The sequence below is a fragment of the Archocentrus centrarchus genome, unplaced genomic scaffold (genome assembly GCF_007364275.1).
Source record: "Archocentrus centrarchus isolate MPI-CPG fArcCen1 unplaced genomic scaffold, fArcCen1 scaffold_35_ctg1, whole genome shotgun sequence".
NCBI lineage: Eukaryota > Metazoa > Chordata > Actinopteri > Cichliformes > Cichlidae > Archocentrus > Archocentrus centrarchus.
This window is the reverse complement of record NW_022060262.1, coordinates 2,159,795-2,175,098: the sequence shown is the minus strand read 5'-3', so window position 1 is coordinate 2,175,098 and position 15,304 is coordinate 2,159,795. Positions and strand designations below refer to the sequence as shown.

Here is a 15,304-nt window from a genome sequence, read left to right as displayed (position 1 = left end):
TCTATAAAGACAGTCTCTTACTCAGTTAATGCCAAAGGAAAGAAAGAGATTATTTATTTATTAAAAACAGGTTATTTTTGTAACAAAATGACATGAAAAATTCATTCTGAGATCTTATTCTGATAATAACATGCAAACATGACGAGTGCCTGAGTGTGGGCTTTTTTTTTTTTTTAATCTCTGATAGTTTCTACTCTCTGAGCACATGTGAGTCTCGTGCATAGGTCCTACATGATCCTGTCATACGAGCAGATCTTACATCACTGGAATCCTGCTGATCCAGTTCCAGAAACCATCCCGTCTGGGCTCCAGGCAGATGGAGTCCACCATTTCTCCCACAGAAAACATTAAATCCATTAGAATCAGCTTTCTTTACCTGGATGATTGAGCATAAATCTTTATATATCAGTTTAAGGTTTTAAGAATGCCAAATTCAGTCTAAAAGGTGTCTCTATATATTTGATATAAAGATATAAATCAGGCTTCTTAGCAGTGCATAAAGTCCTGTTTGCAGCACACAGGTAGTGTTGTAGTACTCGAGATCGGTCTTGGTCTCGAGACCGGTCTCGAGACCGCTTTTTGATGGTCTCGGGCTTGTCATGGACTCGACCGCATTTGGTCTCGGTCTTGTCATGGACTCGGACCTTGCGGACTCGGGATTTTATTTCAAGACCAGTCAAGACCACAGCTGTGGAAATATCACTAAATTGCCAGAATACTGTCCAATTTATTTGTTAACATCTTTGCTTTTATTGGATGCAAAACGTACTGATTCAAATCCCACAAATATTGCGCTCCTCTGCCTCTCAAAGGAGCGCACCTCACAGACTCCGCCCCAGCTAGGTCGCTGCTATTATCGCTGCTTACGCCTGTATCATTTCACCGCAGTTTGCAATCTACCACAGAGCACGGACAGTTTCATTCACAGTGTGTACGTTTGATCTCACTATGGTCACGCGTGTGCTGCATAAATCGAAATAACAACCGGCATGAACACGAAGAGAAGTAAGAGGGAAAATGAAGATCAAAGGAAAATTTCAGGCTTCCGATTCAACAAAAAAATCCCAGCATGAAAGGTAAATACCAACCTTCATGTATTTTGATACACAAACTAAAAATTTAATGCAAGTTTTAGGGCTGCAACGATTCTTGGAATAACGCAATTCGATTATTAAAAATCCTCGACACAAATTTGTTGCTTTGATGTTTGGTTTCAGCTCTGCAGCTCAGGTGTCTCCGTGTAAGCGGAGCATTTCCAAAAAAACAAAAACGACCCTTTAACACGAGTGGATCGCTGAGATGTTTTTTCACGCCCCCACTTCTCTGTGCTGTGAGTGCGCATGTTTGAATGTGCGCGCGTGTTGTGCAGAGGATGTCAGCTGTTATTTTTTTCTTTACGTCAGCTGTAGCCACCAGAACTGATCTATAACCACAGTGTACTGGGGAAAGGGGGGCTGCCATTAGCACTAGCAATCGTTCGGTGCCCCCTCCACCAACTTCAGTACAGAGGGGATCCGTCAAAATGTTTTTATCAACCACCTGATCAGCAACATGAAGAACAGAGAACTTTGTAGCTGCTCCATCCACCCTGTTTGTTTCACACAGAGAAACATCTGCAGTACGGAAGTTAAAATATGCTGATGAATTGTTAAAATGAAAAATTATTTCTTATCCAATTACTTGATTAATTGACGGAGTAATCAATTAAATACTTGATTACTAAAATAATTGATAGTTGCAGCCCTACTTGTATTCAGAAAGCCATAGTCAAACATTAGTTTTCAGCACCAGTAGAGCTATGAGAGGCCTTCAAGAATAAAATACTACAGTTCCCAGCAAGATGATGTCACTTCCTATTGTTGCATTAAAAACGTGATAGTTTATGCTCACAATATGGTGGCTGATATTCAAATGTAGGAAATGCTATTAGCAGCCGAGGAATCTGGATTATGTTTTTGTTGTGTATTTTTTTATGTGATTTCTGCAAACACAGTGGAAGGAAACGGCACTCTGGGACACATTAAATGCGTGATGTATAAATGTAACTTTTCTGGATTATATGCAAAAATGATCATTCTATCGATCTAATAAGGCCTGATTTAGAGTTCTGCATTGATCCTTTGTGTATAACTGAAAATCCTCTCTGAAGCAAACCTGACATGCACCTCGAGAAATGTAACTACACGTCCAAAAAAACTGATTACTGCTTTCTGGTTATGTCTTAGGCCCCATCACTCAATTAACAAGTGGGAGCGGCATTTGGTGGTTAGTATTAGCTTACTAATTAGCATTAGCATTAGTGCTGGGGTGAGGAATATTTCTTGCTAGAACCCGGAAGTTACCATGGCCACCACCAATGGTAACAGCAGAGAAGTAAGTAAGTTGTTTCTCCGCCATTAGTACATTGAGCTAGTGGTGGGCAGATTGATCCTAATATCGATAATATGGATGCCAACGTTGTATTGGTATTGATCAATATCAGTCTAATGAGATCGATACTTTGGCTTCAGTTTCTCTCCTGTATGCAGTGCTGCGGTTTCATCAAAGATGCGAGCTGACTGTCTAAGTGTCGCTCCTGTCACAGCACAGAGCACTTTGCTCCTCCTCTCCCCACAGTGTTTTGTTATACTGTCATGTGATGCATAACATATTTTATTTGGGAAAAAAAAAGGATTTTGCTATGAAACATTTAAATCAAATTTAAATTTAAATTTGTAGAAAATTAATGAATGAAGGAACATTTTTTATTAAATTTTTTTATTATACTTTCTGAAAAATCTACCTGGAAAAAAGTTTGCATTTGTTCTTGAGTGATGATTTTGTACACTTAATTTATGAAAAAAAATTCCAGACATCAATGTATGGGGAAAATTGTTTTGTTCTATTGTTTCAGAACAATAACTTTTATTTTGATAAAGTATTTTCTACTTACATATAAACTTTGCCCAGTTCTATCCTGGGTTTTAACTAATTAATGATCCAAAGGAAAAAAATCTCAAACCAATTAAACTTCATGGAAATTCTTCATAATTATTAAAAAGTATTGGTATCAGTATCGGTGATAATGGCCCTGTGTTTACTTTACATAGGATCGATACCAAATTATGAAGTGTTGCACACAACTACATTGAGCAGCATACACCAGGAGTGATTGACAGTGCTAAGACCCTCCTCCTGGCTCTGACTGGTTGTTTTTGACTGGGAGCGGTTCAGGGAGGAGGTGGAGGAGCTCCATTTTTTTCGCAGATTATCGGTCTCATACTGTCTGACATGGTGACAGTTTTAACAAATATGTAAAAACCAGATTTTTATAAAAGTTACATCCTGCAGCTTTAATCTGTATAAGATTAAAGGCTTTAGTTCTTACTGTTGATGAGTGTTTGCCATTTTTTCAGTTTTACACATTTAGCTATGTGGTTTTGAAAAAGCACCCATTTTTACAAAGGTTGTTGGTTTAAAAACAACACAACTTTATGCATAGTTTATGAAAGGCAGAGAAAAGTTAAGACTATTGTGATGAACTATGAATAATTGTTTTACATTCTGTGATAAATGATGGAAGTCACCCAGGAGTATTAAATAAAGATGGTTATATTTATTTGAGCTGTGAGTGTTTAATATCAGGATGATTTTATGGGAATGCGGATCTTTCAGATCAATTTGAGAAGTGATTTTGATCATGTTTCACATTTTATTGTGTCATGTAGTGTCAGGCACTGGTCTTGGTCTTGTCTCGGTCTCGCCCCCCCTCGGTCTTGGTCTCGACTGGTCTCGGACCCTAAAAGTCTTGGTCTTGTCTCGGTCTCGATACCCTCTGGTCTTGGTCTTGTCTCGGTCTCGGGTTAGGTGGTCTTGACTACAACACTACACACAGGATGTTTTATAGCTGAGCATAAAGCTGAACATGACCTGCTTTAAGTATTTAACAAGGAAACTAAAAATGAGAATAGAATTTAAACAGGCTCAGCTCCTCATGAGTCTGTGAGTGGAAGTACAAACAAACTGCAGTGTGAGTCTGTGCCTGCTGCTCTTCAGCTTTTTCTACTTTAAACATGAGAATCACATTTTTGAGGATCATTAAATGAAACTGCATCAACAACAATCAAATGCAGCTTTTCCTTTCAGGGCCGTTGTTAGTGTGAACCTGTTAATGACTCATCTCACAGGAAACACCTGAACTAAAAGTTTAGAGACGTCTCAGAGAGTCTTTAAGCAGATATGACTCAGCTGGAGGACTTAAGGCTGATCAGGATGTCACACTACAGCTTCTTTTTGATTGCAACTCCATGAGACTGTTTCAGATTTGGTTTAGAGTTTCTCTAAGATTGACTTGTGTAAGAAGGCGTGCCCTCTTTCACAAATAGTTGAATCTTTTATTTTCATGACCTTTCAGAGCTACATTGTTTTTGTAAAAACAGTTAAAATGGCACAAAAACTCTTTGGTTGAATTAGACTCAACATTGCACTGTCAGCTCTAACAACAGCAGCAGCAGCAGGCTGAGGGATTCCCTGAACTGAGAGAGAGTTACCTGGAAAGTCCCCGGCGTGATCTTCCTGTCTGTTTCCACATTCTGAAAATAACTTTGCACGAAATGAATGTACATGAAGATTCATTCCCTGATACCGCCCACACACACACACACACACACCCACACACACACACACACACACACACACATACTGTATAATGGCACACCGCAATCTGCCAATCACCGGGTGTTTTTTACTCTGTCCAGATGTGTCATTTGTAGAACCTGATCTCAGGGGGAGAGTTGCCTTCTCACACTGAAGGGAGACATGTGACACACTGGACATGTCATCAGTCAGTGCTTTGAGTGTACGTCACACTGTATCTGTGTTCACTATGTGGGGTTTACCTTGTGTTGCATGAATGTAATCAAAAAACTCGTCTACAGGAGGTTTAAGGAGCAGTCAGAGTCTCTTAATGTATCTACATTTACTTTTATCTGTTAACTTATTATCACCCTCTTTCAATGATAGATTATAATTTCATTTTGTACTTACTTGATGCTTAATCATTATTTGCTGGAGGAGGAGTGACTGAGTACGCAGACATGAGCTGCAGCTCCTGTGTGTCGGGTCGTGGTGGTGAACAGCCAGCTCGTCTGAGACGGGGCGCAGCCCAGTGTTTGCACAGCTGTTGGATGCAGTTTTCTTATCTTTGGGTTGGAGATACATAACTGATTTTCTTTTGTCTCTAGCTTCATTCTTTTACTTAGTTTGATTTATATATATTTATAGAAATGTGCTGCCTGAATGCACTGCTGAGAGGAAAATAAAGTATTTAAAAAACTGGACTGTTTTTCTTTAACAGCCTTTTTGATTTCTGCTTCCACGGCTCAGACGTTACACGTCTCTTCTCATTGTAATCCTGCTGGACTTGTGCCAAAGGAAAGCCTCTGAGCTTTGCTTCAGGTGATGACATTTGGAAAGCAGACACATTAGTGAGCTCAGTGACGACAATCTGATGTGTGTTCATTGAAAGGCTTAGAGCTGAGGCTTCAACTCTCCCTGCTACAGCTTCATTATCACTGTGGATTCAGCAGAGAGCAGAAGTTCTTCTTCAATAACACATTTAATGTAATGTTGCTGCTGCTGTGTGAGCACATTAATGGATCTGTTTACAGGAAACGTCAGTCTCAGCTTCTTTGTGTTTACAGGTGTGAAGGATAAAGTCCAGAGTTTAAACCCACGAGTGGTCGACTCCCTTTGTGTTGTCAAAGACAGCAACGTGTACCTGCCCGAGAGCAGGAGTGTGCACAGACTGCTTTCTTTTTTTTTTTTTTTTTTTTTTTAGCCTGTCATGTCTGGTAGATCTTGCAAGCAGAACTGTGATCTGAATGCGTTGTTGTGCCAAACATATTTGCTATTTCAAGATGAGCTCTATAGGTTCTCAATAGGCTCTTCTTGTTGATGTTTTAACCCTTTATTTTATTTATCTGAGTTATTTTTCCACATACTATGTAACAGCCAGAGCTGACAGGCTGAAGAAGAGGAAAATAAAGAGAAGAAAAAGGGAGAGAGAAAGGGAGCAAAAAAAAAGGGGAAAGAGCACAAGTCTATTAATCAGATACTTCATCACTTTAACATATAAAAAAATACTATCAATACTTGCAAAAATAAATTTGTGTGTGAAAAACAAAACTAACAAAGCATGTTACGCACACCAACAATTTTGTTGAGTTGTGATTGAGTGGGCGTTTGTGTCTGTGTCATGTTTGTGTCTGTGTCATGGAACGTACTTACCAATGAGGGCAAAACGCTGCAGCTCCACCCATCAGAAGCCAGAGGCAGGTACGGAAAGCCCCCGGAAACCCAGGCCACCAGCAGCCCACCAAGAGCCAGGAAGACCCCCGGCCACTCAGTCCAAAGACAACCGCACACCTACCCCAGCAGACGGGAGAGGGTGGTCTCAGACGGAGCCCCCCCAGTCGAGGAGCGAGGGCTCCAGGGAACCCAAGGCGATGAGAAGCCAGCCCCCCCCCAGCGGCCAGCCCCCTGCACTGGCCGGCGGCAGGGCTCCCGGGCCCACGGCACCCAAGGACCGCCCGACCCTCCACAGAGCCCCCCCCCACGCCGAAGAAGCCAACACAGCCCCGCACCGCACCCCCAAGGGGGGCAGGCCAGCACCCACGCCAGAACACCCAGCCCCACCCAGGAACCCCGAGGCACCCCCATCCCAGGGGGGTAGGGGGGAGGAGGCAACCAGCAAGGAGTGGCCAGGAGGCAAGGCACAAGGCCCAGACCCAGGTCCAGCCATACATACAAACACACCCAGACACCCGTGTACACATTTATGCACAGATACTCATACATGCCCATACATACTTACCCACACACAGATATGCCATACATACACATTCACTCACCCACCCATACTCACGGAGACGGTGACAAATACACAAAGACACACATTCATCCATAGCTACCCACCCTCTGAAGACGGGACAAGTGGAAACCACCCCAGGGCCAACAGCGACCCCAGGACGCCACCAGCCCGGTCCCCAAGGAACCACCCGACCCCTACCCCGGGCGAGACGCAAGAAATCGGGGTGTAAGATGACCCATCCACCCCTCCTCCTCCCCAACTTGTAGGTCTATGTGTTAATGTTTGTGAGTGAATGAGGTGTATAGGGTGCAGTTAAAATTGAGGGGACAGTTATGCCACAAGCACCAACTGTTGGTCGTCAGTGCTTGCCCACACTGCCCCCCCAAAACCCTCCATGTCTAAAGTGCAAATAAAATTTGGAGACAGACAGTGACGAGGATCCGAGTGGGGCCACCTCAGCGGCCCCACCTCATCAACCTCTGAGTAACATGCCTGCCCCAAAGGTCCTATGTGTATCAGGTTGTAAGTGTGTATGTGTTGTGAGTTATAATGACTAAAGTGCAATTAAAACGGAGAGGCAAGTGGTGGTGCAGCTCTCCACGTGGCCTCTCCATCCTACATCTGTGAGTGATGTGTATTCTGTGTGTGTGTGTGTGTGTGTTTGTGTATGGGGAGGGGGAGAGGGGGGGGGGGCATATGACCAGGAAGAATCCTGGAAGAAGAGAGCCAGCTGTCCGCTGGCTCAATAGGCACCCCGACCTCCCACACCCCAGCACAGGGCAGGGGGAGGTGAGCCCGGGGCCGCGGTGACAGCATCCCGGAGGACTGCAGCACCCGAGGTTGGCGCCCTCGCCCCCACTGCAGAGGGCGGCCCGCTCCCCCTAGATGCCCATTCACTCAACAATAGACACAAACAGGCGACAGGACATACTGGCCTGGGCATGGAAATGCAGTGCCCAGTCCCCCCCAACCACCCCACCGCGGCCCCATCCCCCACCCCACCACCCACAGACTGCTTTCTGATGAATGAGGCAAACTAAACTATCAGTCCTATCACAAGGAGAGAGTGCAGGCAGGAGGAGATGAGGGAGAAGGTTTACAGGGTGGCAGTGAGCCCTGCTGTGATGGATGGATTTGAGATGGTGGCACCGACACAACGACAGGAAGCTGAGCTGAAGATGCTCAGATGTTCACTGGGAGTGAGCAGGATGGACAGGATTAGGAACGAGTCCCTCAGAGGGACAGTCTGGAGACAGAGAGGCTGAGATGGTTTGGACGTGTGCAGAGGAGGGAGAGTGGATAAAGGATGCTGGAGATACATTCAGAGGTCAGACTCAGGAAAGGTTTAACAGTGTGCAGCTAATGATGATGACATCACTGTTTTTTATATTTAGAGAAAAATGTTGAATGTTGAGGTGAAGAACATTAAAAACTCAAAAATGACACATTGAGACAGCACAGTGTTTGGATTGGGGTCCTCAGAGGGTGAACATGGCTGACTGAGGGTCTGGTTTCTGACAAACATTAACAGGTGATTCTGCCCTGTGATGAACTGGAGCTCTGTTTGTACCCACAGCTCTGTCTGTGACAGCTGGGAACGACTCCAACCCTTCATTTCTACACCGACTCAGATTTAAAGTCAAAGAAAAAAAGAAATCTTTATTAAAGACAGAAGAAGCTCTGATTCCTCCTCAGCCATGAGGGGGACGCACGAGCTGCAGGTATACCACCATCACAGTGCCTCCTACTGGTGGGAGTGTTGTAACTGCAGACACACTCAAAGTTTAACACACGGTGTGAATAAAAACATTGATGCACATAAATAAAACAAAATGAAATGTATTCATAACATTAGAGATCTTATTTGAATTTATTACATTTATTTTAAATTACATCCACATGTGAGCACACAGTGGGCTCCACACTAGCAGTGACATTAAAACAACAAAATATAACTGTAATCTCACATATATAATAAATAATTAATAATAGAAATCACCCTGTGTTATTTAATAAACCTGTTGCCACAGTAATAAAAGAGTTGTTGACCCTATTGGTCCTTGAACGTGGCTCCACAAATCTGCAGCCTGAGGGAAGTAACCTGAAGTGTCCCTGAAGGAGCAGCTGGAATCAGCCAGGATGGAGCAAGTGTTCCTCAGGGTCCTGATCCTGCACACATCCCACAGGTTGTTCAGGAACACCCGGTAGTCCTGCTGCAAAGTTTAACAACTGATTTCTGTTCCTCAAATTTAAAACCCTTTCCCAAACCCACACATGAGAGGAAAAGTTAACACAGATTCTCTACAACAAAGATAAAACACTTTCATAAAAATATAACATTAAAATCTCAGAGCTTATGATAAAAATAATCTCTGATGTCATTTCCTGCATCAGCCTGTGGCTTAAATGTGACTTTATCGTCACTCAGGGTGCCAGAGCGCTTCTACTGATAATTGGTAATCAGTAGAATGATAATGGTTAATGAGCTAATTGGTTCTTGGTGGCTACAGGAGGTCAGGATTTTTACCAACATTTAAAATCATCTCCTCTGTTTTGCTGACATTAATATCAATGAAGGAAGACTTACAGCCCTGTATGATGTTTTACAGGAAATCACAGGTGCTGCGGAACAAACTGACGCTCCTGTGCTGCCCCCTGTTGGCTACATGTATACAACACAGTTGTGTACAGTTTGCCTCTGATTCAGCCAACATTTAACTCACCATTAGAGTCATAAATTGATCCACTGAGGAGCTTTAAAAGGAGATTTAAGTTAAGGTACGGTGGCCCTGAGGACCAAAACACAACAGCAACAAAGAGAAAATGACACAACAACGTTTCTCTTCTTTTTTTTTAAACAGACTGAACCAAGATGACTATGGAGTAAGATAACTGTCAAAAAGATGTGTGCACAATTCTAACATTCGTATTCGTAATTGAGAAACTGTGGATTAGGATTGTTTTTCTGTGAGTACGAATCTAAAAGCTGTGAGTGTAAAGTCCTGTGAATACAACTCTAATTTCTGTGCCTACGAACTCCTCCCTTCTGTGTGGACACGGATTCAAGTTTGTGCAGTTCAGACGATCATATGCTACTATTCATCTTAACCAATCACGTGCGGCCTCCACAAAAAAAAAAAAAAAAAAAAGGAACGAACAAAAAGAAAAAAGAAACGGCTCACTACCAGGATCCGGCTCCCGTCGTTCACTTCAAAGAGCCGGATCGTTCGCGACCGTCCCATCACTAGTCACAACTGCTGTGTTTCCCCCTCAGAGGAGACAAGCAGCTTGTGTTCCTTCCTGCTGATAGATTAAGCTAGCAGCTGAAAAGATTGTGGTAATCAGGAATAAACACTGAAAATATGTTGTTAATGCATTAGGCATTAGAACGATATTGTTAATAGGGTTGTGTCTGTTTCCAGCCTGTAAAATAATACCTTTTAAATCATCTATATTCACAGTGTTTCTTTCATCCACATCTTACAGAGAGTGTAGCCAGGCTGTGTCCACCAAACCAATGCCCCTGGTTTCCCATTTTAAAGGGGGATTGAAATAAAAGCTGTGACCAGAGCGAGTGTCCTCGTCTCATTAACTACTAATTCAGAACTGCTACACCTCCACTGATCCAATCCTCCACTGACTCCTATACAGTCAGTTTTAGGCTAACTGCTTCAGCTAGCTGACATCATGTTGCTTGTGAACCATCAGCTGTTCCAAGACTCCTAAAGATTGTTGAAAAACAGGTTATTTCTTCATTCTATATACAGACCCTTTCCAAAAAATGTGAATATCATGGAAAAGTTGATTAATTTCCATAATTCCATTCAAAAAGTTCAACTTTCACAGATTATAGATTCAAGCCCCACAATTTAAACGATTAGCTCATAAAACCCACAAAAACAGGATTTCAAAAAATTAGAATACTCAGTCCAAACTACTTCTCAGTTTTTGCAGAAAAAAAAGAAATTAGGATCACATCAAATCAATCAAAATGTGGCACTTTAAAATGATATGTCAATCTTCAATACTTGGTTAGGAATCCCTTTGTTTTAATCACTGCCTTGATGCGACCTGGCATTGAAGCAGTCATCCTGTGGCATTGCCTGGGAGTTATGGAAGCCCTGATTTCCTTGAAGCTTGCTGTCAGCTCTTCTTTGTTTCTGGGTCTGGTTGCCCTCATTTTCCTCTTGAGAATACCCCATAGATTCTCAGTGGGGTTTAGGTCCGGCGAGTTGGCTGGCCAGTCAAGCACTGTGGCATGGTCATCAAACCAGACTTTGGTGCTTCTGGCGGCATGGGCAGGGACCAGGTCCTGCTGGAAGATGAAATCTGCATCTCCATACCGATCCTCAGCAGAAGGAATCATGAAGTCCTCTAAAACATCCTGGTAGACTGACTGACTGGATATTTCACACTGGACCTCAAGCAGTTTGGGTTCTGTTCAGTGGCGGCTCCAGAAATATTTTTCTGCAGGTCCTAAGGGGGGGCTAAGCATTTTACTGAGGGTGCTCTGAGGGTCATTTGTTCTTTCAGTTCTCAACACACACAGACACAAGCTGTTTTCTTGGGGGTGCTATGACTTTTCCATGTAGAAATAAATGTTTTAATCACAGATTGTATTTCGAACAAACAGGAAAACCATGAGAAATAATTCCTCTTTGGACGGCTGCTTCCAACTGCTTAAGGAGAGATTTTGGACTTCCTAAGGTGCACCTGAATGCAGCACATCATCCTGTTGAGTGCTGGTGATTTTTCCTTATGTAGATGTGGTGACTGCAGTGTTCAGTAACAGGACAGCGATGTGGGTTGGTGGAAAGGTGATTCTAAAAATGAATCGATCTGTCTCTGATGCTCCTCTTTGTGTCCTCAGACGCCTCTCTGGGTATTTGAATCTGTCACTGACGATTGCCTCTGTGTGAAGCTGAAGGTTCATCCTTTCATCAGTATGTAATCTAAGAATAAGAGCAGCAGCAGAGTAGATCTGAATCCATAGTTTCAAGTGTTTCAGTGTTTGATCTGCAGGACTTTTCTTCTCTGCTCTGTTTGAATGTTTCCTTTTTTTCTGACTGACACTTTTTCACAGCTGAACTTCAACCAGTTACAACCTCAAAGTACAGCTTCCACATTTATGCGCTGATCCTGATAATAAACCAGTGAAATGTGCCGTCCTTAAAGAGCATTTTCACTTTTCCTTTTCACTGAGAGCACTTCTGACTCTGAGAGCAGGACTTTTATTTTTGGACAGTGGAAACTGTTCAGTTCAGATTGGATTGAGGACACAGCTCAGCTAAAAGCAGCTTCCACTTATACACTGAGTCTTTGATCTGCAGTAAAGCCAGTTTGGATTCAAAGTGTCACATTACCAGAGAAACACATTTTTAAGGCTGTGCTCAATAACAGAACAGAAAACCTCCAACATGTTTCTAAAGTCCACACAGATTCTGCTGTTACTTAATCTCAGCTTCCCCTCAAACGCCTTTCTGAGTGTTCTGAGTTCTTCCTTATTAAAGTTTCACTTCTCTTTCCTGAACTTGGTGTCACCTGATTGTCTGTGTGAATCTCCATTTTAAGGTACTGGAAGCAGTCTGGAATCATCAGCTGTGTGCAACTTAGTTCCAGCACAAATCTGCCGCTCCATAGTTCACGGTAACGGACTCACGGCTGGAGCACCGAGGGCGACCCTTAAACTCTTCAGTCTTCAGCGTGTGTGAGTACAATCCTGGAATCAGAGCAGCAGCAGCAGAGCTGTTTCTGAATTCATGTTTTCAGCATGATGTTAGAAGCAGTTTGTCATTTATTTTGTATTTGAAGGTTTGATCTGGTTCTGTAACTGGAAGTACTGAATGTTCCTCTGGGACTTTTTTCCTTTCCTTATGTGGTTATGCTTGATTTGAATATTTCACCATTTTCTGCTCAACAATTTCACTGCTGCACTGATTTCAACCCAGAGTTCACTTCAGATTTCCTTGGTGTCATTTTGATGGATTGGATGGTAAAATTTCCCTCAGATGTCATTTTATCTTCATTTGAATTCATATGAATTCATATTTTCAATAAAACCAGTTTAACAGCGTCATCATTTGAAAAGAACTGAAAAACATTTCTGAGACCACAGAGCAAAAAGAGGAACAGAAACGCTGACTGTGAGCTCACTTCACCAACACACACATTTACACTAAAAATCCTCTAACTGCAAATACTTCACAATAAAAGCCTTGAGAACTGCTGCTGTGATAAGCCCTTTAATTTGAAACAGACAGGAAATGTAGAGTTTGTACAAACTGTCACGGCTGCTGCGGCTAACTAGGCTGGGAGGACCTCAGAGCAGGACACAGGCGAGAGCAGGATACATACTGGAGATTTTATTAACAACGTTTTAACTGAAATAGGTTGAACATCAGGCAGCTACACAACAAAAAAACCCGAAACTTGAAATCCAAAACTAGAGAACTAGAAAACCCAAAAACACTAAGGACACAGCAGGAATGTCAACATAGACATAAAAATTACGAGGACTCGAACCCAGAACTAAACAACACTGAGACTTAAATACACAGAGGAAACGAGGGGTGAGGGGAAACAACTGGGAACAACAGGTGAAATGAATGAGACTAATAACAGGAAGTAAAACACAACACAAAACACATGGAGCACAAGACTACCAAAATAAAAACAGAAAGTGAACAAAACACACGCAGGTCTAACACCGGGAACTTGACAAAGGGGATCAGCCATTCACAAAGAAACAACAGGAAGGGAAACTAAACAGAACATCTAAACAACAGCTGAGAAAACTATCTAAAAGAAACACTAAAAGGCACAACCCAAGAAAAACAAAACAGAGCTATACAAGAGAAACACAAAACACTGGGCCACCAGCCCAGGACCCTGACACAAACAGTGTAAACCTGCAAGTTTAACAGATCACAGGCAAACAAAACAAAACAGATGGATTATTCTCATATCAAGGATGATGGTTCAGCAGTTGAATCAAAGGTCCAAGGTCACTATAAGATGGTCCAGTTCATGTGAATGAACTACTCCAGATTTAATTTTCCTCTTAACATGTAAACAGCTTTTAAGGTGGAATGACTTGCTGCATGTTACTTTAAATATTTAAATGTGGGTCCAAGACTGGCCAAGGAAATAAAAAATATACCATCTCAGCAGAATAGTTTAAGTGAGTTTTGTGGACTTAAAATCCAAACTGAATATTTTTGAAACCAGTAGAAGAAAGAGAGGTTATTGAAATGGTAAATAAATGTAAAAATAAACTTTCAACAGATTGTGATGTTATTGATATGACTGCAGTAAAAAGGTAATTGATGGAATTGTGTCCCCTTTAATCTGTGTGATCTATCATTCAGAACAGCTACATTCCCTGAAAGAATGAAAATAGCTAATTTTTTTCCTTTACACAAAGCTGGTAATATTCATGATTTTACTAACTATACAGTCTCTTTACTTTCACAATTTTCTAAGATAATGGAGAAATTGTTTGTGGCAAGGCTCGACAATTTCAATGAAAAAAGCAACATTTTAATGGAAAGTCAATACGGTTTTAGATCAGCCAGGTCAACACCATTGGCAATGATAGACTTAGTGGAACATATAACAGAATATATACAAAACAGAAAATATGCAGTGGGGATATTCACTGACTTGAAAAACGCCTTTGATACCATAGATCATAAAATATCAATATATAAAATGGAAATATATGGAGTGAGAGGGGTAGCAAATATCTGGTTGAAAGGTTATCTTGATAATAGACAGAAATATGTACAAATTGGTCAGTCCAAATCTTCATGTTTGAATATTACTTGCGGTGTTCCACAAGGCTCAGTATTGGGTCCCAAATTGTTTATTATGTATATTAATGATATTTGTAGAGTGACTAATGTTTTGAATTTTGTTGCAGATGATACAACTATTTTTTGTTCTGCACTCAAAAAAATAACTCTTTGGATTAACATAAAAAAAATCATGGAAAAGATTTCCACATGATTACTTTACTTTATTTCAGCATTATGTAATTCTGTTGCTCCAATTTAAAGCACCTGTGTTGGTTCAACTTAATTTATTAAGGTTGATTCAACCTATTTACTATAGTTGGGCCCAATTTAATTTAATAGAGCCAGCCCAACTAATTTGTAATGTTTTGGACCAACTAAATGAATTTACTTGTTTCAGATGAATTCAAATTTAGTTGAATTCAACTTATTTTACAGTGGTATAACTACACTACTTAATTAAGTTGATCCAATTCATGGAAATTAAGTTAGCCTAACAAATTTGCTTTATGCTGAAAGAAAGCAATTTAATCTTGTGGAAATACTTTCCATGATTGAATTACGTTACCTTAAAGAATAGTTTTTTAGTGTTAATAAATTAAGTGTTTTAACAGTACTAGTTGAAAGGGTGGAAAGAATACACAACAAATTAGAAAAAATA

General features: G+C 41.4%; 1 protein-coding gene across 1 annotated transcript in view; it reads right to left on the bottom strand.

Annotated features, from left to right (window-relative positions):
- LOC115776620 (CD226 antigen-like) overlaps positions 1–14,826 on the bottom strand; it is a 92,069-nt gene extending 77,243 nt beyond the window's left edge. Inside the window, exon 1 of the mRNA XM_030724345.1 lies at positions 14,770–14,826. Within this exon, the coding sequence (XP_030580205.1) occupies positions 14,770–14,826 (57 nt within the window). The remainder of the gene's footprint in view (positions 1–14,769) is intronic.
- Positions 14,827–15,304: the final 478 nt, after the last annotated feature.